Source organism: Ursus americanus, chromosome 25 (genome assembly GCF_024610735.1).
Source record: "Ursus americanus isolate L20-20 chromosome 25, mUrsAme1.1.p, whole genome shotgun sequence".
Lineage (NCBI taxonomy): Eukaryota > Metazoa > Chordata > Mammalia > Carnivora > Ursidae > Ursus > Ursus americanus.
The window spans coordinates 33,369,130-33,397,015 of record NC_142151.1 but is presented as its reverse complement, the minus strand read 5'-3'; the positions used below and the strand labels follow the sequence as shown (position 1 = coordinate 33,397,015).

Sequence of the window (27,886 nt, the reverse complement as noted above, 5' to 3'; positions counted from 1 at the left end):
CACACCCATCTAGCAGAAAGTTGACATGTATTAGAAGCTCAATAAATATCTCCTGACTACATGAATAAGTAAACAACTATTCAATTCAAATAACGTATTGTGAATACACACCACAGTATCCGATTTCACAGCAGGTGTCATTGTCTCGGAACTTTACGAGTCTCTCTCCAGTTTTGCATGTGGGTGCAGAAGGGCATTCCTTGAGGTTACAGTCCACGGTATTTGCATCAGTACAGGTGCATGTGTAACAATTGGCAGTCCATTTCTCTCCAGGCTACAGACACAAACCAAGTTTAGACTTCTATTCAAATACAGGAATGACAGCAAATTTGGATTAAAGTAGAGAAAAACTGTACTTACAGATTTCTCTTCTCCCAGTGGACCATGACAAACTGTTAACATGAGATGGTAAAGGCTAATTAAATTTGGCAAAATAGAACCATCTGTTATGTGTAGATAACTACCAGGTGGCCAATACTGTAACTGGAACCAGAGTTTCAGAAACTGAATTGTGAAGAATTGTATGGTGCCTTAAGGTGGATAAATCACACCCACTTATTTGAGTAAACCGTCTCTAATGAGTATAGATACATTTCGTATTTTACAATCTCAGCATAGGATAATTATTAATTTCTGCTGGCAGTGGTCAATAAATCTTATGACTACTGTTTTATTTACTATTCTGCAGTCTGACTTCTACCATCCTAACCCTACAAGTCACTAAGACTGTAATTATCAGTCCTTAAGGCCCTTTATCAGTGTTTCAATTTCTCCACAACTGCTGACATTTTCAACCCTCATGTTCTTGAAAATGTTCTCCTTCCTTCAAATTCAACACTCTGAAATTCTTTTCTTTATTAGCACCCCTTTCTCTTCCCTCCCATTGTCTCTGCCCTTTCCCTGGTACTTTCTACCTTCTTCAGTGTCCACTGCAATGTCAAGTGGATGACTCTCAAACTTGTAGCTCCAGTCCAGACACTTCTTGTAAAGTATGGACCCAGGATTCCCTCAGCCTAATAGTATCGCAGCAGACCTATGAGACCCTCAAACTCAATATGCATAAAACAGATCATATCATCTTGCCCCTGAAACCAGATTCTCATCTGAACTGGCTTCCTCCTGTTGAGAACCAAACTATTCTTTCAATTATTTGAGCTTAAAACCGAGGAGTCATTTTGATTCCTTCCATTCCATCACTTGGCATCCAATCGACCAAAAATCCTGTATCTTCTTCTTCACTTCAACCCCTTCCTTTCCTGGCTATACTACAATACTACTCCAGGACTTTGTTATCTTTAAGCTAGCACACTTGGGCTTTTCCAGAAAACTCTGAGTCAGACCTCTTCCTGATCCAATCAAATCCCTATACCACAGGTAGAATAATTTTCCTAAAGCCTAATTTTCATCTCATCATTGCCTTGGTTGAAAACTTTTTAAAAAGTATTTATTTATTTGAGAGAGACAGAGCACAGGTGAGGGGCAGAGGGAGAGAATCTTCAAACAGTCTCCCTGCTGAGCACGGAGCCCGACTTGAGACTTGATCTCACAACCCATGAGATTATGGCCTGAGCTGAAACAAAGAGTTAGACGCTTAACTGACTGAGTCCCCCAGGCACCCCTTGGCTAAAAACTTCTGATGGCCCCTTATAGATTTGTAAAAGAAATACCTTCTTTTAGCATTCTAGCTTTTGAGGTCTGCCACAGCGTGGCTCCAACGTCCTTTTTCAACTCAGTCTTACTTTTCTCATTTACATGCCCTGGACTAGTCTACATATTATTCTCAAATTCTAGATCTGTAGTGAAATACCTAAGGACTCCTCCAACTATACAATACATGTAACACACATGTGACATATAAAATGTGCACTCTATATAATACATATTTCACTTTTTAATGTGAAATTTATTTTTAGCCTTATATGAAAATTGTCTGTTTCTTTTAAAACATTCCTCTCCCACTATATCGTAAGATCAGAGAATGATTTGGGGGGGGGGGTTAACTTCTGTTACTTCCTACAAAACATAGCATATTGGATTGAGAATAGTGGGAACTTCAAATCCTCTAGAATTATTGAACTTTGGTTAACTTTAATTTCTCTTGCTACAAATCAATCCTCAAAAAATCTGGAATTATCTAGTTTAAAAAATACTATCAAATGACAATTTTTTGATGAAGATATCATATCACTACATAAAACACTTTATTTAGTAGGTAAACTCTATTTTGAGTAAGTAACAAGATGCATTTGTTTGGTTTCGTCGCATTAGTTTGTGGGTGAGAAAACAAGACTACCATTCACTATTTGGTGAATAAAATCTACTTCAAGTTCTCCTATTCTGTAACATTTCCACAGCTAGTAACTTTTATTGGCGTGACCTCTGATATTTGACTTGCAGGGAGAAGAACAAATGTAGAATGATCGAATTTCAAGGGGAAGTATTATTACCTGGAGGTGGCGGATGTGATGGTGGACAACCTGTGTAAAAACAGACACCTCGTGTTAGCCTCTAAAGTTACTGAAATTGTTTGGGGATAAAATCGTTATCTAATAACTAAAAATAATTGGCTACATTGCTAATCTTACAAACAGACTTATTCCTGTCTACTTTCCTTTCTGCTCCTCATGGCAGTTCAAATTCCACCATCAGAGAATGTTCCCTTTGAAGCTCAAATTTTAATGGGAGGGGACTATGGGAGTCTACAGGAGAAAGGAGAACACATCACGGTAAACTGTTTTCAAGCCCTTTCCCCCCCCATTTCACGAGAAATATTTACCAATCCCCTTTCTTTTTCTCTTTCTTTTTTTTCTCTCTGATCAATATCTTTAGTCCTGGGAAACAAGTATTAAGGGACACAAACACTGTTTACTAAGGGGTGGCTATAGCCATTTCATAGTGCATACACTCATTGCATATTTCCCCATCAGGTGAACTTTGAGCAAATGAGGTATGTATAATCATGTCCTATTTGCAAGTCAAGAAAAGAAGAATTTTTTTAAACCAATGTGTAGAGATTTTAGGGAGCAAATTATTTTCTGAAGTTTTAGACAATACAGAAGGCAATGTTACTGATTATTCTCAGAAATGGGGAAACTGTTCATCAAGGTTCTAGATCACTTTGCTGTTCAATAAGGAACTTATAAAGAAATATATTTTTAAATTATGACATTTTCTCATACTAAACCATGAGATTTTCCTAATACTAAAGGTAGTGGTTTTTGTGAAAGATTGCAAAAAAGAATTCTAACTTGAATTTGAATATACTTATTGATGTCTAATAACTGTTTAATATCCAGAAGCCTATTATGTAAGAAAGAAAAAAAGATTGTTGAATTCTCAAATATTTCTATTAGGTAAAATCATATTATCAATCAATAAAATGGAAAAATAGCTAACATATCATTTTGTGATTATTTAATACTTTTAATTTATATGTTGCCTAAGTGATTTTGTGTAGAACAATGCAAAGTAACTAACCGGATGAGCAAATGTCCCTAACTCCGAAATAACATTTAAGGACCAAATATAAGATGAAATGTTAGATGCTCACTATTACTTTTTTACTTAACTCAGAGTTGTATCAAGTAATATTCTAGTGATTTCTATATTGGCCATATAAGAATACCAGATTCAAAATGTTGCATTAGTCTTATTTAGTAATGGGGAACACCTGAACTGTCAGATCACGGCATAAATACCAAATAACAAAGAATTTAATAGCAATCTTTCTAATTGATTCACACAATATCCACATAACTGTAGTGCTATTTTCAAGCAGGAAGGATTTCCAATTAAATAAATATTCTACTGAATAGTCTCTTATAAACACGTTTCTACATCGACATTTTTGTGACTTCTTGTGTTTAGCTAATGTCACCTGGTTTATCTGAAGAGCTTGTAGTACCACTGCTGGGTGATGCAGGTTTATTTTCATGTCCACTAGTTGCACCACCAGATGTTACAGATGTACCTGTTATAAAGGAAAAAGATGGAAAAGGCTAATTCCCAGAATTTCTTAAGCTAGGAGATAGCTAATTCTGACTTAAATTAACTTCCAACAAAAAATTACAAAAATTTCCATTTATCTATATCAATATTACCCTTTATACATTTCCAAAGATGTACTCCGACATACGTTTATTTATTATTTTATTGGATTCTCATAGATTATATTCCCCATTTTTTACTGATAAGAAAACTGAAGTTACAGAGGTTGAGGGATTCATTCACTTAATTGCATGATACTGGTTCTAGGAAAAATGTTTACATATGGACTCTCCTTGGGCAGGTGGTTTATTTGGGGATTTTTTTATTGCCCTTCAGAAATGGTTATTGAATGCTTAACAAATGTCTTTTTAGGCTCTATGTACATAATTAGTTGTTTTTATTTCTCTTAGGTCTGTTAGTATGAACTATATTAATGGATTTCTTAATTTTGAAAACACTTTCACTAAAAATTAATAGGAATTCTTATTAAACCTTATTTTAGTGTGCTTTTGAATTCTAATTTCAGCTGTTTGTTGTTTGCTATCCAAACTCTTAAACTGCTCCTTTTCTGGGCTTTTAGCTTTATTTCTCTTTTGATAAGCTCTATTTTACAATAACATTTTTATATAATCCCTTTAGCACCCTCCCAATTTTCTTTCAGGTAGTATCTACTGGTTCTCCCTTAATAAATAATTTATTAATTAAATTAATAAATTAATTAAAATAAATTAACAAATAAATTGATAAATTATTAATGTAATTAATGAATTAATAAAATAAATAATTACTAATATTATTTCTTCTTCTTCCCTTCTCCTCCTCTTGTTCTGTATTTTCCAATTTAAATGCCATTTTCTTTTTTAATACTATTTATTTTTACTACTTTAGTAAACTTGAGCTTCTCTCATCTGGTTCATGAGCTTTAAGTAATTTGTTTGACTACTATCTAATCAAGATTATCACATCTTCTTTCTTATTGCTGATGTAGGAAAGATGTTGGGGTTTGGAGTCAACAGCCAAGAAACAATTGTTGAGACGTCTTTGGTCAAAACGGTGGTTTTATTAAAGCACAGGGGAAGGACCCATGGGCAGAAAGAGCTGCCCTGGGGTCATGAGGAGTGGTCCATTACATACTTTCCAGTTGGGAGACGGTTAGGGATAGCTTAAGGCCCTAAGGAATTTTGGAACAGATTTCCAGGACCTTAAGGGGCTAGCTATTGTTGGGAAAAGGTCATTCATTACTATCTAATATAACCTTCATCATGAGACCCTTCTGATGTATATCAGTGGGTCATATACTAGGCAGATGATTGCCACCATGTGTCTTGGGGGTAGAGATAAAGGAAGCTTCCAAAGGAATTTGCATACCTTAAAGTAGACTTACAGGATCCTGGGAGTAGGGCTAAGATTATCTTTGCACTTAGTTAAGTACTAACATTCAGGCAGTTGAGTTCCTAGAGGAATGGCACTCTGCCTGTTTCAAGCATTTGTCAATGGGCTGTTAAGTAGTAAGGAAATTTAATTTTTCTCTCGCCTTTATTTCCCACATCTTCCCCATCTATCTATTAGTAATAAATGATATTTTTAGTTGGTCAAATACGAAACATTTATGTAGTTTTCTTCCACCTTTCTTTCAAATTCGGTTCCTGCTTTAGAGTTAGAGTTAAAGATAGTGCTCTAATCATTTCAGTCATTTTCAAGGCATCTCTTTGTTGCTTACCACTCATTCTCTAGTGATTTTATTATGAAGAGCTCATGGGTACGTAATTCCCTCAATTCCTTCCTGTTTTCAACAATTTTCCTAGAGCTCGATACCTGAATTACATTTAGCTGCATTGACAACCCTTAGCCTACATTTTCCTTCCTTCCTTGAGTTTCTTAATGCTACTCTGTCTTGACAACTCTGATACCAACCTGATGACAGGTTGATGACAACTCTGATTTTCTTTCTTTTTAAATGACTTTTTCTTTTTGCCTCAAGGTCCAGAGAATGTATCTTTCATGTCTAACAGATTTTTCTAAGTTTAATAGTTTTCTAAAATAACTCACCAAATTTATTGTTCAGGATTTAACCTTCCAGGTAGATGATAGGTCCTTTCAACATATAAATTTAGGATTTCTCTTTTAATTGCAGGAAACTTGTCCACATTTTATAGTTTTAAATATTATTTCTGTCTCATTGCTTTTGCTCCTCCAGAAACTGCAATAATATATATGCTGGATATTTTTATCTGTTTCCTATAATGATGTCCAACTTTGATCTACTTTATCTTTTTAAAAAATGTCTGCAATATTTTTTTGGATCTTCTCAATTCTATCCTCTATGGCCTCTGCCATGCTTTCAGTCTCATATATTCTCTGCTGGGTAGCTTGCAATTGGTCTGTATTTTTTAGATAACTTCTCTTTATTTTTAAAATATTTCTCCTGAGTTTTCATCAGTTCCAATTTAACATCTTCCTACTGCCTATTTTGACCCTTAGTTTTTAATTTATAATTCTGATGTCTATATCTGCAGTTTGTTTCTTATTTTAAATGCTTGTTAAGGTTCTGTTTCCTGTTTCATGACTAGATTTTTAGTTTGCTTGCTATTGCTGAGAATTGCTAAAAATGTATACAATGAATAGCTTTCTATAAATATTGGAATTTTATTTTTCTTTTCATGATTTTCTGCATTGGATTTTCCTGAAACACAGCAGAAGATTCTATGCAGTGGGGACAGAGAGACTTTTGTGTGGCTCACCAGATTTCTCAGATCAAGGGCTTTCTCTTATGTTGTTCATGGTGAAGGGAAGCTTCTTTTTTAAGTGGCATTTCTTCTTTGTCTACTAATTCTCACTTACTATCCTGTTTTCTTGAGGCCCTTGGTTTTGAAGATTTCTTTTTCTTCCTTCCTTCCTTCCTTCCTTCCTTCCTTCCTTCCTTCCCTCCTCCCTCCCTCCCTCCCCCTTTCTCTTTCTTTCTTTCTTTCTTTCTTTCTTTCTTTCTTTCTTTCTTTCTTTCTTCCTTTCTTTCTTTCTTTCTTTTTCTTTTTTTCTTTTTTCCACCTAGGCTGCAAGTATTCCTCCACCTTCCTGGTGTCCCTCCCTTGCCTCCAACAGTCAGTACCTCCACAGGGCTGCCTGACCTCATTCTGTGAACTTACCCATCTTCTTTTTTTCAACTCCATATGCACAAGTGCTCTGATTTGCTAGGTCTCAGACCCTCTCTCAGCGGTCTCTGTTCAGTGTGGAGCCCCTTCCCTCCAGGGGTAAACCCTGGTTGATGCTATCTATGCTCTACCACTATTAAGTACCTCTTTATACTCCCCTCTCTTCTGGGATGCCCTGACCTGAATCTTAGCTCCACTATGAGCCCCAGAGCCATCTTCCCCAATCACTAGAGTCTCAGTTTTCTCTGTCCCTCTAAACTTGCTAGGTGTAGGCCCAGTGATATTCATGGTTTGCAGAAGGAGGTATGTGTAGATTCTCATGTATGCAGCCACCATTTTCCCCATTGAGCTCAAATGCTACTCAATTCAAAGATCATCAATGCAAATTAAAAAATCAGGTTAGTCCAGATCACACCCTGATGAGGGAGGTACCATCGGACACAGCTGAAAAGTGAGGACCAGCCTCATTTGGTTTCTCACGACTTGGGGTTCTAATCCCTGCTTCCCCAGGGGTGCTGCCACCTCCCGTTCCAGGGGTTGCTTAGGCAAGACCCTAGGCATGTTTAATTTTACAACAGAAATACAAGTTAGCTAATTAAAATATGAACTTGATCATCTTTGGAGGATGGCTTGTGAAAAGACAAATAAAAATTTAAAATAAGAGGCTTAATTCTTTCTGGTACAAGTAAGGATAGCCTTCCCCTTTCCTTTTCTTAGACCATTTGCTTTAGAAAATTTGTCATTTCAGATGTTTTCTCTGTCTTTGAAATGTATGTAAATCTTTTAAAAATCTGAATAGGCTTCTTCCCAGCTTAATGACCCAGGAAGGTCTTTCTCAAGGCCTTGGGAGCTATCTCTTGGAAATGTAAACATCAAGGGAGATAGTACCCTCATCTCCCTCTAGGGACAAACCTTCCTTTCTCATTAAGATTGGATTTTACTTCCCCTCCTATAAAGCCAATTAAATAACCAATTCTCATCTCAGTTACCAGGTGAATTAGGATAAATTGTGTATAATAAATGCTGTTTTAAAGTCCCCTTACTTGAGAACCAGTAATCATTTTTCTCGAGAATATGTAATGGCGGTCTGCTGGTACAATCCCTTTCTGTCTTTACAATCTCTAAGTGAATTGCCGATAATCTGCATCACGTCCCAGTTTAATACTTACTCAATTATAAAACTGTTTTCTTTCTCTACCGTGTTTGGGGCCTGGGTCTCTGGGTTGAGAGAAGATTTTGTTTTCAATTCTATGATCCTGACAGCTAAAATATTACTGTTCTTTATTCCCACAAAATTGAATATATCCCTAAAATTCCACTCAACTCACTCATGTTTTCAGTTTTTGCTCAAGTTAAAGTATATAGATAGAGTCACAGTGCACTGATCATACTACTACCTTATTTTCAAGATAGAATAATTCTATTGTTTGAAACTCCAACTAATCAGTTCCCTACTAGAATTTCCTCTTCAGCTCCCATTCCAACCCTGTCATGGAACATTTCCTTGATTTTTATTCTTTCTGCCATACATGGTATTTGCCTTTGCGTATATAAATATTAATTTCTCCTGCTCAAAAATCAACTTCTAAGGCAACAAGTATATGACTATTCTGTTTTCTAGAGCACTCAGTATGATGTTATGCACAGAACAAATAGCTCTTGATTTATTTCTGATCTCCAGTTTTGACATTACACAAATAATAATAATTAAATTCTTCAGGAAACATTGTCTCTGTCAAAATTTTAAGTAAATAAATCACATTTCCATTGCCTAGATTTATTCTGATCATGCTTTTCCAGTACCTGGTGCTGCAGAAGTGGTTCCACCAACAGCTGCAAAAGAGGCTGCAAATCCCCCTTTTGCGGATCCTGATTGAAAAGAACAATGGCATTCAGTCCACAATGGGATTGAGAGATTAAGCAAATAGTAACAAAAACACCCCATGAATTTGGATCCCCAATAAAAAAATAAACAATCACATTCAAATGGGACATACTAAACTAAGGAAGTATTCCTTATTTATGTGAAGTTTACATTTCAAAGGGCATCTTTCATTTTTAACTGGCAATTCTAGTCTAAAACAACAGTTGTGATACAAATGACCGAACTACACCTGTTCAAATGTCATAAAATCACAGCCATTAAAACTATACCAATACCTAAATACATAAAATCTTCTATGAAAACTTGAGTTCCCAGCTAGGGTAAGGTTGGAGCACTCTCAAAATGAGCAGGTGAGCCTGTACCTCGCCTGCTGATTAATCAACTGGCCTAAAACCAGTGAAAGGTGATCTAGGGGTGATGCCATGACCAGTTCCAGTGGTATATCTAACAGACTGCCTGTTAAAATTGATACACTGTGTACTGGGACAGCATAGAATTCAAATATATTATATACAATAATATAGTAGTTTTGAAGGAAAACTTGGCCAAACCAGTAAAATAAATTTCATCATAGAACTGTCAATTATTTTTATATCATTTTACATCTTTCTGCAGTATTTGATTAATAAAAATGAGTGAAATCATCAAGGCTCTAAGGAAAGACATTTCCTATTTTGATTTCTGTTTTATTTCTTTTTAGAAAGCTACTCCTCTGAACGACATTTTCGAACTGATCGTTAGAAGGGGTCATATCACACCAGGGGCTCAAGCATTCAGTTTTCAAAGAATTTATCACAAACTGGTTCAAAGACTTGTGTACAAGTTTATTCATGTGTCAACTAAGTTCTACACTGCAGCCTGGATGGCAAATCATGACCCTATCCAGGTCAATACCCATCCTCAGAAGTCCAAAGTTGTGAATATGATAATTCAACATAGAACTTGCTCTACACTACATACGATCTGAGCCGATGTTAGTGAAACACGACCCTGAAGGTCAATAAATGGAGCAGGAGGAGGAGTTATTAACACAGGAATTACCCAAAAAACATAAGCCACTGGCACCTGCTAAGGAGTCTCTCCTGACTTGTCTGATTTCCCTGCGCTTGGCGCTCCTGTGCTAGGTTCCTTGGGCAAGTGCTATCTTGCTTACCTCCTCCGGTTGCTGCGGTCGGGCCGCCGGTTCCTCCTGAAAAGAGACAGCAGAGGAAACATTACCCTAGACAGAAATCAATTCATTTACTCTGACAGAAGCCCCACACAGCAGGCCGTATTATTGTTCTTCCCATGGGACCGACGGGGCTCACTGACGTCGTGCTCCAGGTCAGCCCGGGAGTGGGCAGCAGATCCAGGAGCCAAAGCCAGGCAGTCTCCCCCTGGACTTTCGACTCTAACGGTGCCTCTCGGAGCATCTGTGGGAAGGGCGCCATTCTCCACCACTTCCAATCGGCCTTATGTGGAGGTTCCGGCAAAGGCCCACAAAGGCAGAGACATGACATTCTACACACACAGCAGACCCGAGGGATACAGAAGCTTTCACTCAACGGACAGAACATCCCCGTGGCAAACCGCTCCTCAGTCCTTACCACGGCACGCCCCGGGATCAAACCGTTCCGGGCGCCACCCCTTGGTGGACCAAACTTTGAGGAGCGCCACGCCAAGCCCCTGCACCTAGTATTGCCTGACAGCCAAAAGATGGAGCTGCAGACTGGGCGTCCTTGCCCAAGCATCCCGATCCACTTGTGGAAGCAGACACTGAATGGTCGTTGCCCTCACCCTGCAGTCAAGTCACTACTCTGATGGGGAGCCCCCAGTGTCTTCGTGTGGGCAGCTAGACCTTCGATCTTTTACCATCTTCCTGTCATGAGCTCTGGAACTGACGCCCAGCAAGTAGCTACAAGGTAAATAGTAAATCCGGAAGTCGGCCAGGGGAACACAAACGGAGGAAAAGAAAGTCGGGCCACAGACTCGTTAATAAATACATAAAGAGAAGTCCCAGGCTGTGTCTGACAGACAGGATTTCTCATGGTACCTGACGGACTTTTGATTCATCCTGAAAGCGATCAGACCACTGCGGGATTCGAAGCAGTGCATTTGACAGGGGGACAAACTCAATTTCTGGAAGGTCCCTGCCACGCACCGTGCACCAAGGGTCAATCGGTAGGGACGTGGCGAGTGACTGGACATGATTTCAACCGGTATACGCATCGGGGACTTCGGGGGCTTGTCCAGACACCTTGCTGGGGGCCCCTCTTCCCAAGCTTCTGATTGTCGGCAGGTGGGCCTGAACACTGCCATTTCTACAAAGTTCCCAGGACATGTGGATGCTGGTCTGGGAAACACTCTTTGAGCACCTCCGCCTTACAGGAAGACGACCCAGCCGAAGGACCGCACGCATGAGGTGGAAGACGTTGAACACCGGAGCGAAAGCACGGGCAAATGGGACTCCCAGGAGAGGGTACCTCGACAGCTATTTGAAATGACACACTGACAGCCTAAGGGGCACGAGTGAACTCAGGCTTGTTTGCTTTGACTCCCAGTCATCTATACTTGCAGGACGGCTCTGGGTTTTCTCCTGGAAACCAACACTCCTTGCAATGGAGTCCCTGATGCCCACGGAGAAGCATTTTCTCCCTGGGGTTTCCGGCATGGGTGCTCTTAGGCACAGATCCCCGCACCGTGGAGCCATTCCAGAGGAGGCTACGGGTTCTGGGTCCTAATCCTGCCTCTTCCACTTTGGAGACCTCTCCTTACTTTCTTCCGTCTGGGAATAAAGATACCCAAGCGCCATGGTGTCAATGTGATCTGAGTCCCAGGATTTCCCTTTGAGCATCATCCCCAAGGTATAGCGTGCCACAGAAATATCATTGAGGACGGAATACTTTCACATACAGAAATGGGAGGGAAATGATTCCCCAAGCCATCGGCTGACTCAGCACTGACCCTGGACACCCCGTCGCGAGCGCTGTAAAAGTGCTCCTGACATGACATGGAGGACGACTGGTGCAATGAAGCTAGGGAAGCCACGGCCTCTGAATCATTTCTTTGTCCCGCCCGCTCGGAAGCCGGTGTCCCTTGTGCCATTGTCTTCGGTGTTAAGCAAGAAAACAGACCAACAGCGAGGACAAGCCCCACCCCCCACGCCCGAGAAACCCAAAAGCCTGCTGAAACACGGGATAGGTGCCATCACCTCTCAAGGCGACGGGTCAGACGTCTTTTAGTCTGGAAACTATAGTCCTGAGCCGCGATGCCTGGCACCAGTGGCTTAGGCGTGGGAGGGATCCTCTGTTCTGAACTCAACCTACCTGCTCCACGCCCAGGACCGGTCAAGGTGGGGCCCACTCCAGTGCTGCCTCCGCTGCCGGCGTTGAGGGTCGTGAAACCTGGACGTCCAGCACCACCTGAGGGAAACATAAAATGAACTTCTCATTTCAACGGTCCTTGGACTTTATCACCAATGGGGGATTGAACGATTCGGTCAGTTCCCGCCACAGAAAATGCAGCCTGAATCCAGCGACTTTCTGTCCACAGTCCCCTAAGGTTGGATTCTACTCTAACATTCCTCCAACATTTTGCTGTCGTCCTTCCCATTTCCTGATTGGGGTTGTCGCTCCTTTCTTCCTAACGCTCCTGTGTTCTGCATCTCCAATTGGCTCACACTAGGTCCTCCTCTATTCGTCTCCAGGAGGTTGCTTTCAAAGAAACGCCACCTTCCGCCCCGATCACACTGTCCCTCAGGGATGCAAGTCACACTGATGAAATGTCGTGCCGTAGCTAATGACACCCTTCCACTTAAAACACTCAAGACAGCCAGCTATAGCATTCCCTAGTGGCACGTTTTCTCTAACCCTGGCCTAATTTTTTTCACACTGGAGCTTGATCTGACTGAGGTCTGTACTAGATACTATCCGAATCCTAGACGATATGGAAGAAAAGCAAAACGGAACCCATAGGACAGCCACTCCATCTATCCTGGACCAAAACAAGTTAAATGCAAGTCTTTTGGGATAGAGTTTGACCTCCGCGGGTGGGAAAAGGCCAGTCAATTCCTTGTTTGCCATGTTTTCTCTAAAGCCCTACTCTCATGTCACTTCCTTCCTCAAAACCCGAAGTTGCAGAAAACTCTCAGTGACAGGCGTCGTGTTTTTTGTGTGTGTCTGTATGTGTGTGTGTGTGTGCGTGTGTGTGTGTGTGAGTGTTTTAAGTCAGAAGCAAGGTAGGAGTATACGAACCTGTTCTTGAAGGTTCTGACTGAAGTCCTCGAGTTGTTCCTGAGAAGAAAAAGAGAAATGAGGGGCCACGTGGTGACTCAGGCCGTTCAGCCTCTGACTGTGGATTAAGGCTCCGGTTATGATGTCAGGGTGGTGCGATGAAGCCCGGAGTTGGGCTCCGGGCAGGGTGTGGAGCCTGCTTGCGATTCAATCTCCCCCTCTCCCTCTGCCTGCAGGACGGCTAGGTGTACCATTCTGACAATTTACCTTTTAGAGAGAAGAAGCAATGCACTTGAAGCTATCAAACTGTTATGTGACAGAAACCCACTTTCTCTTGACAAAGGCCACGGCCTCTGAATGACATTCTCAACTCGCTCCAACTTGCCTTTCTCTGCTTGGGGCTCTAGTGGTCTCACCGGCTGGCGATCCAGTCAGACCCTCCAAAAGCAACACTAACTCTGTCTCGGGAGCTCTGCTGAAGCAGCACGGATGGTGCTGCACGCGGCTTTCAAAGTCCTTTCCATACACTGGTTCGGGCAATTGGTTCACGGATTTCTTCACGTCCAGCCTCAGGTCGAAGGCGTAGCCAAGATGGCAAACCGTGACCCTATCCCAGGCCAGACCCAGTCTCAGAAGTCCAAAGGCGGGAATCTGGCAATTCCACAGAGACCCTGCTCTGCTCTACATCCCGTCTGAGCTGATGTCACAGAAACACTGCCGCGAAGCCCACACAAACCGGGCGGGGGGGTGGGGGTGGGGCCAGGAAGACGGGCACTACCCACGAAAGAGTGACGAATCCCTCCGAAGCCAAGGGCACCTGCCCTCAGGTCAGGAAGAAGATGCTTTCGACCTTGCATTGCCATACCTGGTCTGCCTCCCGAGGTTGCGCCTGGGGCAGTTGACTCTCCACTTGTCTTCTCACCCCCATGGACTGTGCTGAAGCCCTCTGAAATTTCTGCGGAACCTGACACAACAGCGGAGAAAGGGTTTTACTTCGAGGCTGGCAGGATTCTGCATAGCACTCTTCCCTGGGAGGGCACAATGGAATTTTCTAATACAAAAGCGTCTTGAAAGGACACCTAGGATGTCTGCCGCTAGCTATCTCATACCAGTCTAATATCACATACAGCTCCGTCTTGAGAGCGACATGGGTCGTGCTCAGCGCCACTGAAGAGGTGCTAAGGGGTCTCTCCTGACTTGTCTGATTTCCCTGCGCTTGGCGCTCCTGTGCTAGGTTCCTTGGGCAAGTGATGTCTTGCTTACCTCCTCCGGTTGCTGCGGTCGGGCCGCCGGTTCCTCCTGAAAAGAGACAGCAGAGGAAACATTACCCTAGACAGAAATCAATTCATTTACTCTGACAGAAGCCCCACACAGCAGGCCGTATTATTGTTCTTCCCATGGGACCTACAGGGCTCACTGACGTCGTGCTCCAGGTCAGCCCGGGAGTGGGCAGCAGATCCAGGAGCCAAAGCCAGGCAGTCTCCCCCTGGACTTTCGACTCTAACGGTGCCTCTCGGAGCATCTGTGGGAAGGGCGCCATTCTCCACCACTTCCAATCGGCCTTATGTGGAGGTTCCGGCAAAGGCCCACAAAGGCAGAGACGTGACATTCTACACACACAGCAGACCCGAGGGATACAGAAGCTTTCACTCAACGGACAGAACATCCCCGTGGCAAACCGCTCCTCAGTCCTTACCACGGCACGCCCCGGGATCAAACCGTTCCGGGCGCCACCCCTTGGTGGACCAAACTTTGAGGAGCGCCACGCCAAGCCCCTGCACCTAGTATTGCCTGACAGCCAAAAGATGGAGCTGCAGACTGGGCGTCCTTGCCCAAGCATCCCGATCCGCACTTGTGGAAGCAGACACTGAATGGTCGTTGCCCTCACCCTGCAGTCAAGTCACTACTCTGATGGGGAGCCCCCAGTGTCTTCGTGTGGGCAGCTAGACCTTCGATCTTTTACCATCTTCCTGTCATGAGCTCTGGAACTGACGCCCAGCAAGTAGCTACAAGGTAAATAGTAAATCCGGAAGTCGGCCAGGGGAACACAAACGGAGGAAAAGAAAGTCGGGCCACAGACTCGTTAATAAATACATAAAGAGAAGTCCCAGGCTGTGTCTGACAGACAGGATTTCTCATGGTACCTGACGGACTTTTGATTCATCCTGAAAGCGATCAGACCACTGCGGGATTCGAAGCAGTGCAGTTGACAGGGGGACAAGCTCAATTTCTGGAAGGTCCCTGCCACGCACCGTGCACCAAGGGTCAATCGGTAGGGACGTGGCGAGTGACTGGACATGCTCTCAACCGGGATATGCATCGGGCGCTTCGGGGGCTTGTCCAGACACCTTGCTGGGGGCCCCTCTTCCCAAGCTTCTGATTGTCGGCAGGTGGGCCTGAACACTGCCATTTCTACAAAGTTCCCAGGACATGTGGATGCTGGTCTGGGAAACACTCTTTGAGCACCTCCGCCTTACAGGAAGACGACCCAGCCGAAGGACCGCACGCATGAGGTGGAAGACGTTGAACACCGGAGCGAGGCACAGGCAAATGGGACTCCCAGGAGAGGGTACCTCGACAGCTATTTGAAATGACACACTGACAGCCTAAGGGGCACGAGTGAACTCAGGCTTGTTTGCTTTGACTCCCAGTCATCTATACTTGCAGGACGGCTCTGGGTTTTCTCCTGGAAACCAACACTCCTTGCAATGGAGTCCCTGATGCCCACGGAGAAGCGTTTTCTCCCTGGGGTTTCCGGCATGGGTGCTCTTAGGCACAGATCCCCGCACAGTGGAGCCATTCCAGAGGAGGCTACGGGTTCTGGGTCCTAATCCTGCCTCTTCCACTTTGGAGACCTCTCCTTACTTTCTTCCTTCTGGGAATAAAGATACCCAAGCGCCATGGTGTCAATGTGATCCGAGTCCCAGGATTTCCCTTTGAGCATCATCCCCAAGGTGTAGCGTGCCACAGAAATATCATTGAGGACGGAATACTTTCACATACAGAAATGGGAGGGAAATGATTTCCCCAAGCCATCGGCTGACTCAGCACTGACCCTGGACACCCCGTCGCGAGCGCTGTAAAAGTGCTCCTGACATGACATGGAGGACGACTGGTGCAATGAAGCTAGGGAAGCCACGGCCTCTGAATCATTTCTTTGTCCCGCCCGCTCGGAAGCCGGTGTCCCTTGTGGCATTGTCTTCGGTGTTAAGCAAGAAAACAGACCAACAGCGAGGACAAGCCCCACCCCCCACGCCCGAGAAACCCAAAAGCCTGCTGAAACACGGGATAGGTGCCATCACCTCTCAAGGCGACGGGTCAGACGTCTTTTAGTCTGGAAACCATCGTCCTGAGCCGCGATGCCTGGCACCAGTGGCTTAGGCGTGGGAGGGATCCTCTGTTCTGAACTCAACCTACCTGCTCCACGCCCAGGACCGGTCAAGGTGGGGCCCACTCCAGTGCTGCCTCCGCCGCCAGCGTTGAGGGTCGTTGATCCTGGACGTCCAGCACCACCTGAGGGAAACATAAAACGAACTTCTCATTTCAACGGTCCTTGGACTTTATCACCAATGGGGGATTGAACGATTCGGTCAGTTCCCGCCACAGAAAATGCAGCCTGAATCCAGCGACTTTCTGTCCACAGTCCCCTAAGGTTGAATTCTACTCTAACATTCCTCCAACATTTTGTTGTCGTCCTTCCCATTTCCTGATTGGGGTTGTCGCTCCTTTCTTCCTAACGCTCCTGTGTTCTGCATCTCCAATTGGCTCACACTAGGTCCTCCTCTATTCGTCTCCAGGAGGTTGCTTTCAAAGAAACGCCACCTTCCGCCCCGATCACACTGTCCCTCAGGGATGCAAGTCACACTGATGAAATGTCGTGCCGTAGCTAATGACACCCTTCCACTTAAAACACTCAAGACAGCCAGCTATAGCATTCCCTAGTGGCACGTTTTCTCTAACCCTGGCCTAATTTTTTTCACACTGGAGCTTGATCTGACTGAGGTCTGTACTAGATACTATCCGAATCCTAGACGATATGGAAGAAAAGCAAAACGGAACCCATAGGACAGCCACTCCATCTATCCTGGACCAAAACAAGTTAAATGCAAGTCTTTTGGGATAGAGTTTGACCTCCGCGGGTGGGAAAAGGCCAGTCAATTCCTTGTTTGCCATGTTTTCTCAAAAGCCCTACTCTCATGTCACCTCCTTCCTCAAAACCCGAAGTTGCAGATAACTCTCAGTGAAAGGCGTCGTGTTTTTTGTGTGTGTCTGTATGTGTGTGTGTGTCTGTGTGTGTGTGTGTGTGTGTGTGTGTGTGTGAGAGTGTTTTAATTCAGAAGCAAGGTAGGAGTATACGAACCTGTTCTTGAAGGTTCTGAGTGAAGTCCTCGAGTTGTTCCTGAGAAGAAAAAGAGAAATGAGGGGCCACGTGGTGACTCAGGCCGTTCAGCCTCTGACTGTGGATTAAGGCTCCGGTCATGATGTCAGGGTGGTGCGATGAAGCCCGGAGTTGGGCTCCGGGCAGGGTGTGGAGCCTGCTTGCGATTCAATCTCCCCCTCTCCCTCTGCCTACAGCACGGCTAGGTGTACCATTCTGAGAATTTACCTTTTAGAGAGAAGAAGCAATGCACTTGAAACTATCAAACTGTTATGTGACAGAAACCCACTTTCTCTTGACAAAGGCCACGGCCTCTGAATGACATTCTCAACTCGCTCCAACTTGCCTTTCTCTGCTTGGGGCTCTAGTGGTCTCACCGGCTGGCGATCCAGTCGGACCCTCCAAAAGCAACACTAACTCTGTCTCGGGAGCTCTGCTGAAGCAGCACGGATAGTGCTGCACGCGGCTTTCAAAGTCCTTTCCATACACTGGTTCGGGCAATTGGTTCACGGATTTCTTCACGTCCCACCTCAGGTCGAAGGCGTAGCCAAGATGGCAAACCGTGACCCTATCCCAGGCCAGACCCAGTCTCAGAAGTCCAAAGGCGGGAATCTGGCAATTCCACAGAGACCCTGCTCTGCTCTACATCCCGTCTGAGCTGATGTCACAGAAACACTGCCGCGAAGCCCACACAAACCGGGCGGGGGGGTGGGAGTGGGGCCAGGAAGACGGGCACTACCCACGAAAGAGTGACGAATCCCTCCGAAGCCAAGGGCACCTGCCCTCAGGTCAGGAAGAAGATGCTTTCGACCTTGCATTGCAATACCTGGTCTGCCTGCCGAGGTTGCGCCTGGGGCACTTGACTCTCCACTTGTCCTCTCACCCCCATGGACTGTGCTGAAGCCCTCTGAAATTTCTGCGGAAACTGACACAACAGCGGAGAAAGGGTTTTACTTCAAGGCTGGCAGGATTCTGCCTAGCACTCTTCCCTGGGAGGGCACAATGGAGTTTTCTACTACAAAAGCGTCCTGAAAGGACGCCTAGGATGTCTGCCGCTAGCTATCTCATACCAGTCTAATATCACATACAGCTCCGTCTTGAGAGCGACATGGGTCGTGCTCAGCGCCACCGAAGAGGTGCTAAGGGGTCTCTCCTGACTTGTCTGATTTCCCTGCGCTTGGCGCTCCTGTGCTAGGTTCCTTGGGCAAGTGATGTCTTGCTTACCTCCTCCGGTTGCTGCGGTCGGGCCGCCGGTTCCTCCTGAAAAGAGACAGCAGAGGAAACATTACCCTAGACAGAAATCAATTCATTTACTCTGACAGAAGCCCCACACAGCAGGCCGTATTATTGTTCTTCCCATGGGACCTAAGGGGCTCACTGACGTCGTGCTCCAGGTCAGCCCGGGAGTGGGCAGCAGATCCAGGAGCCAAAGCCAGGCAGTCTCCCCCTGGACTTTCGACTCTAACGGTGCCTCTCGGAGCATCTGTGGGAAGGGCGCCATTCTCCACCACTTCCAATCGGCCTTATGTGGAGGTTCCGGCAAAGGCCCACAAAGGCAGAGACGTGACATTCTACACACACAGCAGACCCGAGGGATACAGAAGCTTTCACTCAACGGACAGAACATCCCCGTGGCAAACCGCTCCTCAGTCCTTACCACGGCACGCCCCGGGATCAAACCGTTCCGGGCGCCACCCCTTGGTGGACCAAACTTTGAGGAGCGCCACGCCAAGCCCCTGCACCTAGTATTGCCTGACAGCCAAAAGATGGAGCTGCAGACTGGGCGTCCTTGCCCAAGCATCCCGATCCGCACTTGTGGAAGCAGACACTGAATGGTCGTTGCCCTCACCCTGCAGTCAAGTCACTACTCTGATGGGGAGCCCCCAGTGTCTTCGTGTGGGCAGCTAGACCTTCGATCTTTTACCATCTTCCTGTCATGAGCTCTGGAACTGACGCCCAGCAAGTAGCTACAAGGTAAATAGTAAATCCGGAAGTCGGCCAGGGGAACACAAACGGAGGAAAAGAAAGTCGGGCCACAGACTCGTTAATAAATACATAAAGAGAAGTCCCAGGCTGTGTCTGACAGACAGGATTTCTCATGGTACCTGACGGACTTTTGATTCATCCTGAAAGCGATCAGACCACTGCGGGATTCGAAGCAGTGCAGTTGACAGAGGGACAAGCTCAATTTCTGGAAGGTCCCTGCCACGCACCGTGCACCAAGGGTCAATCGGTAGGGACGTGGCGAGTGACTGGACATGCTCTCAACCGGGATACGCATCGGGCGCTTCGGGGGCTTGTCCAGACACCTTGCTGGGGGCCCCTCTTCCCAAGCTTCTGATTGTCGGCAGGTGGGCCTGAACACTGCCATTTCTACAAAGTTCCCAGGACATGTGGATGCTGGTCTGGGAAACACTCTTTGAGCACCTCCGCCTTACAGGAAGACGACCCAGCCGAAGGACCGCACGCATGAGGTGGAAGACGTTGAACACCGGAGCGAGGCACAGGCAAATGGGACTCCCAGGAGAGGGTACCTCGACAGCTATTTGAAATGACACACTGACAGCCTAAGGGGCACGAGTGAACTCAGGCTTGTTTGCTTTGACTCCCAGTCATCTATACTTGCAGGACGGCTCTGGGTTTTCTCCTGGAAACCAACACTCCTTGCAATGGAGTCCCTGATGCCCACGGAGAAGCGTTTTCTCCCTGGGGTTTCCGGCATGGGTGCTCTTAGGCACAGATCCCCGCACCGTGGAGCCATTCCACAGGAGGCTACGGGTTCTGGGTCCTAATCCTGCCTCTTCCACTTTGGAGACCTCTCCTTACTTTCTTCCTTCTGGGAATAAAGATACCCAAGCGCCATGGTGTCAATGTGATCTGAGTCCCAGGATTTCCCTTTGAGCATCATCCCCAAGGTGTAGCGTGCCACAGAAATATCATTGAGGACGGAATACTTTCACATACAGAAATGGGAGGGAAATGATTCCCCAAGCCATCGGCTGACTCAGCACTGACCCTGGACACCCCGTTGCGAGCTCTGTAAAAGTGCTCCTGACATGACATGGAGGACGACTGGTGCAATGAAGCTAGGGAAGCCACGGGCTCTGAATCATTTCTTTGTCCCGCCCGCTCGGAAGCCGGTGTCCCTTGTGCCATTGTCTTCGGCGTTAAGCAAGAAAACAGACCAACAGCGAGGACAAGCCCCACCCCACACGCCCGAGAAACCCAAAAGCCTGCTGAAACACGGGATAGGTGCCATCACCTCTCAAGGCGACAGGTCAGACGTCTTTTAGTCTGGAAACTATCGTCCTGAGCCGCGATGCCTGGCACCAGTGGCTTAGGCGTGGGAGGGATCCTCTGTTCTGAACTCAACCTACCTGCTCCACGCCCAGGACCGGTCAAGGTGGGGCCCACTCCAGTGCTGCCTCCGCTGCCAGCGTTGAGGGTCGTGAAACCTGGATGTCCAGCACCACCTGAGGAAAACATAAAATGAACTTCTCATTTCAACGGTCCTTGGACTTTATCACCAATGGGGGATTGAACGATTCGGTCAGTTCCCGCCACAGAAAATGCAGCCTGAATCCAGCGACTTTCTGTCCACAGTCCCCTAAGGTTGGATTCTACTCTAACATTCCTCCAACATTTTGTTGTCGTCCTTCCCATTTCCTGATTGGGGTTGTCGCTCCTTTCTTCCTAACGCTCCTGTGTTCTGCATCTCCAATTGGCTCACACTAGGTCCTCCTCTATTCGTCTCCAGGAGGTTGCTTTCAAAGAAACGCCACCGTCCGCCCCGATCACACTGTCCCTCAGGGATGCAAGACACACTGATGAAATGTCGTGCCGTAGCTAATGACTCCCTTCCACTTAAAACACTCAAGACAGCCAGCTATAGCATTCCCTAGTGGCACGTTTTCTCTAACCCTGGCCTAATTTTTTTCACACTGGAGCTTGATCTGACTGAGGTCTGTACTAGATACTATCCGAATCCTAGACGATATGGAAGAAAAGCAAAACGGAACCCATAGGACAGCCACTCCATCTATCCTGGACCAAAACAAGTTAAATGCAAGTCTTTTGGGATAGAGTTTGACCTCCGCGGGTGGGAAAAGGCCAGTCAATTCCTTGTTTGCCATGTTTTCTCAAAAGCCCTACTCTCATGTCACTTCCTTCCTCAAAACCCGAAGTTGCAGATAACTCTCAGTGACAGGCGTCGTGTTTTTTGTGTGTGTCTGTATGTGTGTGTGTGTGTGTGTGTGTGTGTGTGTGTGTGTGTGAGAGAGTGTTTTAATTCAGAAGCAAGGTAGGAGTATACGAACCTGTTCTTGAAGGTTCTGACTGAAGTCCTCGAGTTGTTCCTGAGAAGAAAAAGAGAAATGAGGGGCCACGTGGTGACTCAGGCCGTTCAGCCTCTGACTGTGGATTAAGGCTCCGGTCATGATGTCAGGGTGGTGCGATGAAGCCCGGAGTTGGGCTCCGGGCAGGGTGTGGAGCCTGCTTGCGATTCAATCTCCCCCTCTCCCTCTGCCTACAGCACGGCTAGGTGTACCATTCTGAGAATTTACCTTTTAGAGAGAAGAAGCAATGCACTTGAAGCTATCAAACTGTTATGTGACAGAAACCCACTTTCTCTTGACAAAGGCCACGGCCTCTGAATGACATTCTCAACTCGCTCCAACTTGCCTTTCTCTGCTTGGGGCTCTAGTGGTCTCACCAGCTGGCGATCCAGTCGGACCCTCCAAAAGCAACACTAACTCTGTCTCGGGAGCTCTGCTGAAGCAGCACGGATGGTGCTGCACGCGGCTTTCAAAGCCCTTTCCATACACTGGTTCGGGCAATTGGTTCACGGATTTCTTCACGTCCCACCTCAGGTCGAAGGCGTAGCCAAGATGGCAAACCGTGACCCTATCCCAGGCCAGACCCAGTCTCAGAAGTCCAAAGGCGGGAATCTGGCAATTCCACAGAGACCCTGCTCTGCTCTACATCCCGTCTGAGCTGATGTCACAGAAACACTGCCGCGAAGCCCACACAAACCGGACGGGGGGGTGGGAGTGGGGCCAGGAAGACGGGCACTACCCACGAAGGAGTGACGAATCCCTCCGAAGCCAAGGGCACCTGCCCTCAGGTCAGGAAGAAGATGCTTTCGATCTTGCATTGCAATACCTGGTCTGCCTGCCGAGGTTGCGCCTGGGGCACTTGACTCTCCACTTGTCCTCTCACCCCCATGGACTGTGCTGAAGCCCTCTGAAATTTCTGCGGAACCTGACACAACAGCGGAGAAAGGGTTTTACTTCAAGGCTGGCAGGATTCTGCCTAGCACTCTTCCCTGGGAGGGCACAATGGAGTTTTCTACTACAAAAGCGTCCTGAAAGGACGCCTAGGATGTCTGCCGCTAGCTATCTCATACCAGTCTAATATCACATACAGCTCCGTCTTGAGAGCGACATGGGTCGTGCTCAGCGCCACCGAAGAGGTGCTAAGGGGTCTCTCCTGACTTGTCTGATTTCCCTGCGCTTGGCGCTCCTGTGCTAGGTTCCTTGGGCAAGTGATGTCTTGCTTACCTCCTCCGGTTGCTGCGGTCGGGCCGCCGGTTCCTCCTGAAAAGAGACAGCAGAGGAAACATTACCCTAGACAGAAATCAATTCATTTACTCTGACAGAAGCCCCACACAGCAGGCCGTATTATTGTTCTTCCCATGGGACCGACGGGGCTCACTGACGTCGTGCTCCAGGTCAGCCCGGGAGTGGGCAGCAGATCCAGGAGCCAAAGCCAGGCAGTCTCCCCCTGGACTTTCGACTCTAACGGTGCCTCTCGGAGCATCTGTGGGAAGGGCGCCATTCTCCACCACTTCCAATCGGCCTTATGTGGAGGTTCCGGCAAAGGCCCACAAAGGCAGAGACGTGACATTCTACACACACAGCAGACCCGAGGGATACAGAAGCTTTCACTCAACGGACAGAACATCCCCGTGGCAAACCGCTCCTCAGTCCTTACCACGGCACGCCCCGGGATCAAACCGTTCCGGGCGCCACCCCTTGGTGGACCAAACTTTGAGGAGCGCCACGCCAAGCCCCTGCACCTAGTATTGCCTGACAGCCAAAAGATGGAGCTGCAGACTGGGCGTCCTTGCCCAAGCATCCCGATCCGCACTTGTGGAAGCAGACACTGAATGGTCGTTGCCCTCACCCTGCAGTCAAGTCACTACTCTGATGGGGAGCCCCCAGTGTCTTCGTGTGGGCAGCTAGACCTTCGATCTTTTACCATCTTCCTGTCATGAGCTCTGGAACTGACGCCCAGCAAGTAGCTACAAGGTAAATAGTAAATCCGGAAGTCGGCCAGGGGAACACAAACGGAGGAAAAGAAAGTCGGGCCACAGACTCGTTAATAAATACATAAAGAGAAGTCCCAGGCTGTGTCTGACAGACAGGATTTCTCATGGTACCTGACGGACTTTTGATTCATCCTGAAAGCGATCAGACCACTGCGGGATTTGAAGCAGTGCAGTTGACAGAGGGACAAGCTCAATTTCTGGAAGGTCCCTGCCACGCACCGTGCACCAAGGGTCAATCGGTAGGGACGTGGCGAGTGACTGGACATGCTCTCAACCGGGATACGCATCGGGCGCTTCGGGGGCTTGTCCAGACACCTTGCTGGGGGCCCCTCTTCCCAAGCTTCTGATTGTCGGCAGGTGGGCCTGAACACTGCCATTTCTACAAAGTTCCCAGGACATGTGGATGCTGGTCTGGGAAACACTCTTTGAGCACCTCCGCCTTACAGGAAGACGACCCAGCCGAAGGACCGCACGCATGAGGTGGAAGACGTTGAACACCGGAGCGAGGCACAGGCAAATGGGACTCCCAGGAGAGGGTACCTCGACAGCTATTTGAAATGACACACTGACAGCCTAAGGGGCACGAGTGAACTCAGGCTTGTTTGCTTTGACTCCCAGTCATCTATACTTGCAGGACGGCTCTGGGTTTTCTCCTGGAAACCAACACTCCTTGCAATGGAGTCCCTGATGCCCACGGAGAAGCGTTTTCTCCCTGGGGTTTCCGGCATGGGTGCTCTTAGGCACAGATCCCCGCACCGTGGAGCCATTCCACAGGAGGCTACGGGTTCTGGGTCCTAATCCTGCCTCTTCCACTTTGGAGACCTCTCCTTACTTTCTTCCTTCTGGGAATAAAGATACCCAAGCGCCATGGTGTCAATGTGATCTGAGTCCCAGGATTTCCCTTTGAGCATCATCCCCAAGGTGTAGCGTGCCACAGAAATATCATTGAGGACGGAATACTTTCACATACAGAAATGGGAGGGAAATGATTCCCCAAGCCATCGGCTGACTCAGCACTGAGCCTGGACACCCCGTCGCGAGCGCTGTAAAAGTGCTCCTGACATGACATGGAGGACGACTGGTGCAATGAAGCTAGGGAAGCCACGGCCTCTGAATCATTTCTTTGTCCCGACCGCTCGGAAGCCGGTGTCCCTTGTGCCATTGTCTTCGGTGTTAAGCAAGAAAACAGACCAACAGCGAGGACAAGCCCCACCCCCCACGCCCGAGAAACCCAAAAGCCTGCTGAAACACGGGATAGGTGCCATCACCTCTCAAGGCGACGGGTCAGACGTCTTTTAGTCTGGAAACTATCGTCCTGAGCAGCGATGCCTGGCACCAGTGGCTTAGGCGTGGGAGGGATCCTCTGTTCTGAACTCAACCTACCTGCTCCACGCCCAGGACCGGTCAAGGTGGGGCCCACTCCAGTGCTGCCTCCGCCGCCAGCGTTGAGGGTCGTGAAACCTGGACGTCCAGCACCACCTGAGGGAAACATAAAATGAACTTCTCATTTCAACGGTCCTTGGACTTTATCACCAATGGGGGATTGAACGATTCGGTCAGTTCCCGCCACAGAAAATGCAGCCTGAATCCAGCGACTTTCTGTCCACAGTACCCTAAGGTTGGATTCTACTCTAACATTCCTCCAACATTTTGTTGTCGTCCTTCCCATTTCCTGATTGGGGTTGTCGCTCCTTTCTTCCTAACGCTCCTGTGTTCTGCATCTCCAATTGGCTCACACTAGGTCCTCCTCTATTCGTCTCCAGGAGGTAGCTTTCAAAGAAACGCCACCTTCCGCCCCGATCACACTGTCCCTCAGGGATGCAAGTCACACTGATGAAATGTCGTGCCGTAGCTAATGACACCCTTCCACTTAAAACACTCAAGACAGCCAGCTATAGCATTCCCTACTGGCACGTTTTCTCTAACCCTGGCCTAATTTTTTTCACACTGGAGCTTGATCTGACTGAGGTCTGTACTAGATACTATCCGAATCCTAGGCGATATGGAAGAAAAGCAAAACGGAACCCATAGGACAGCCACTCCATCTATCCTGGACCAAAACAAGTTAAATGCAAGTCTTTTGGGATAGAGTTTGACCTCCACGGGTGGGAAAAGGCCAGTCAATTCCTTGTTTGCCATGTTTCCTCAAAAGCCCTACTCTCATGTCACTTCCTTTCTCAAAACCCGAAGTTGCAGATAACTCTCAGTGACAGGCGTTGTGTTTTTTTTGTGTGTCTGTATGTGTGTGTGTGTGTGTGTGTGTGTGTGTGTGTGTGTGAGTGTTTTAAGTCAGAAGCAAGGTAGGAGTATACGAACCTGTTCTTGAAGGTTCTGACTGAAGTCCTCGAGTTGTTCCTGAGAAGAAAAAGAGAAATGAGGGGCCACGTGGTGACTCAGGCCGTTCAGCCTCTGACTGTGGATTAAGGCTCCGGTCATGATGTCAGGGTGGTGCGATGAAGCCCGGAGTTGGGCTCCGGGCAGGGTGTGGAGCCTGCTTGCGATTCAATCTCCCCCTCTCCCTCTGCCTACAGCACGGCTAGGTGTACCATTCTGAGAATTTACCTTTTAGAGAGAAGAAGCAATGCACTTGAAGCTATCAAACTGTTATGTGACAGAAGCCCACTTTCTCTTGACAAAGGCCACGGCCTCTGAATGACATTCTCAACTCGCTCCAACTTGCCTTTCTCTGCTTGGGGCTCTAGTGGTCTCACCGGCTGGCGATCCAGTCGGACCCTCCAAAAGCAACACTAACTCTGTCTCGGGAGCTCTGCTGAAGCAGCACGGATGGTGCTGCACGCGGCTTTCAAAGTCCTTTCCATACACTGGTTCGGGCAATTGGTTCACGGATTTCTTCACGTCCCGCCTCAGGTCGAAGGCGTAGCCAAGATGGCAAACCGTGACCCTATCCCAGGCCAGACCCAGTCTCAGAAGTCCAAAGGCGGGAATCTGGCAATTCCACAGAGACCCTGCTCTGCTCTACATCCCGTCTGAGCTGATGTCACAGAAACACTGCCGCGAAGCCCACACAAACCGGGCGGGGGGGGTGGGGGTGGGGCCAGGAAGACGGGCACTACCCACGAAAGAGTGACGAATCCCTCCGAAGCCAAGGGCACCTGCCCTCAGGTCAGGAAGAAGATGCTTTCGACTTTGCATTGCCATACCTGGTCTGCCTCCCGAGGTTGCGCCTGGGGCACTTGACTCTCCACTTGTCCTCTCACCCCCATGGACTGTGCTGAAGCCCTCTGAAATTTCTGCGGAACCTGACACAACAGCGGAGAAAGGGTTTTACTTCGAGGCTGGCAGGATTCTGCATAGCACTCTTCCCTGGGAGGGCACAATGGAGTTTTCTACTACAAAAGCGTCCTGAAAGGACGCCTAGGATGTCTGCCGCTAGCTATCTCATACCAGTCTAATATCACATACAGCTCCGTCTTGAGAGCGACATGGGTCGTGCTCAGCGCCACCGAAGAGGTGCTAAGGGGTCTCTCCTGACTTGTCTGATTTCCCTGCGCTTGGCGCTCCTGTGCTAGGTTCCTTGGGCAAGTGATGTCTTGCTTACCTCCTCCGGTTGCTGCGGTCGGGCCGCCGGTTCCTCCTGAAAAGAGACAGCAGAGGAAACATTACCCTAGACAGAAATCAATTCATTTACTCTGACAGAAGCCCCACACAGCAGGCCGTATTATTGTTCTTCCCATGGGACCTAAGGGGCTCACTGACGTCGTGCTCCAGGTCAGCCCGGGAGTGGGCAGCAGATCCAGGAGCCAAAGCCAGGCAGTCTCCCCCTGGACTTTCGACTCTAACGGTGCCTCTCGGAGCATCTGTGGGAAGGGCGCCATTCTCCACCACTTCCAATCGGCCTTATGTGGAGGTTCCGGCAAAGGCCCACAAAGGCAGAGACGTGACATTCTACACACACAGCAGACCCGAGGGATACAGAAGCTTTCACTC

The 27,886-nt window shown here is 47.3% G+C and overlaps 1 protein-coding gene across 1 annotated transcript in view; it reads right to left on the bottom strand.

Annotated features, from left to right (window-relative positions):
• MUC19 (mucin 19, oligomeric) overlaps nt 1-27,886 on the bottom strand; it is a 313,802-nt gene that overhangs the window by 4,630 nt on the left and 281,286 nt on the right. The window contains 6 exon segments of the mRNA XM_087855394.1: nt 112-274; nt 361-392; nt 2,448-2,506; nt 3,844-3,970; nt 13,686-13,688; nt 14,098-14,196. Coding sequence (XP_087711520.1) covers nt 112-274; nt 361-392; nt 2,448-2,506; nt 3,844-3,970; nt 13,686-13,688; nt 14,098-14,196 — 483 coding nt within the window.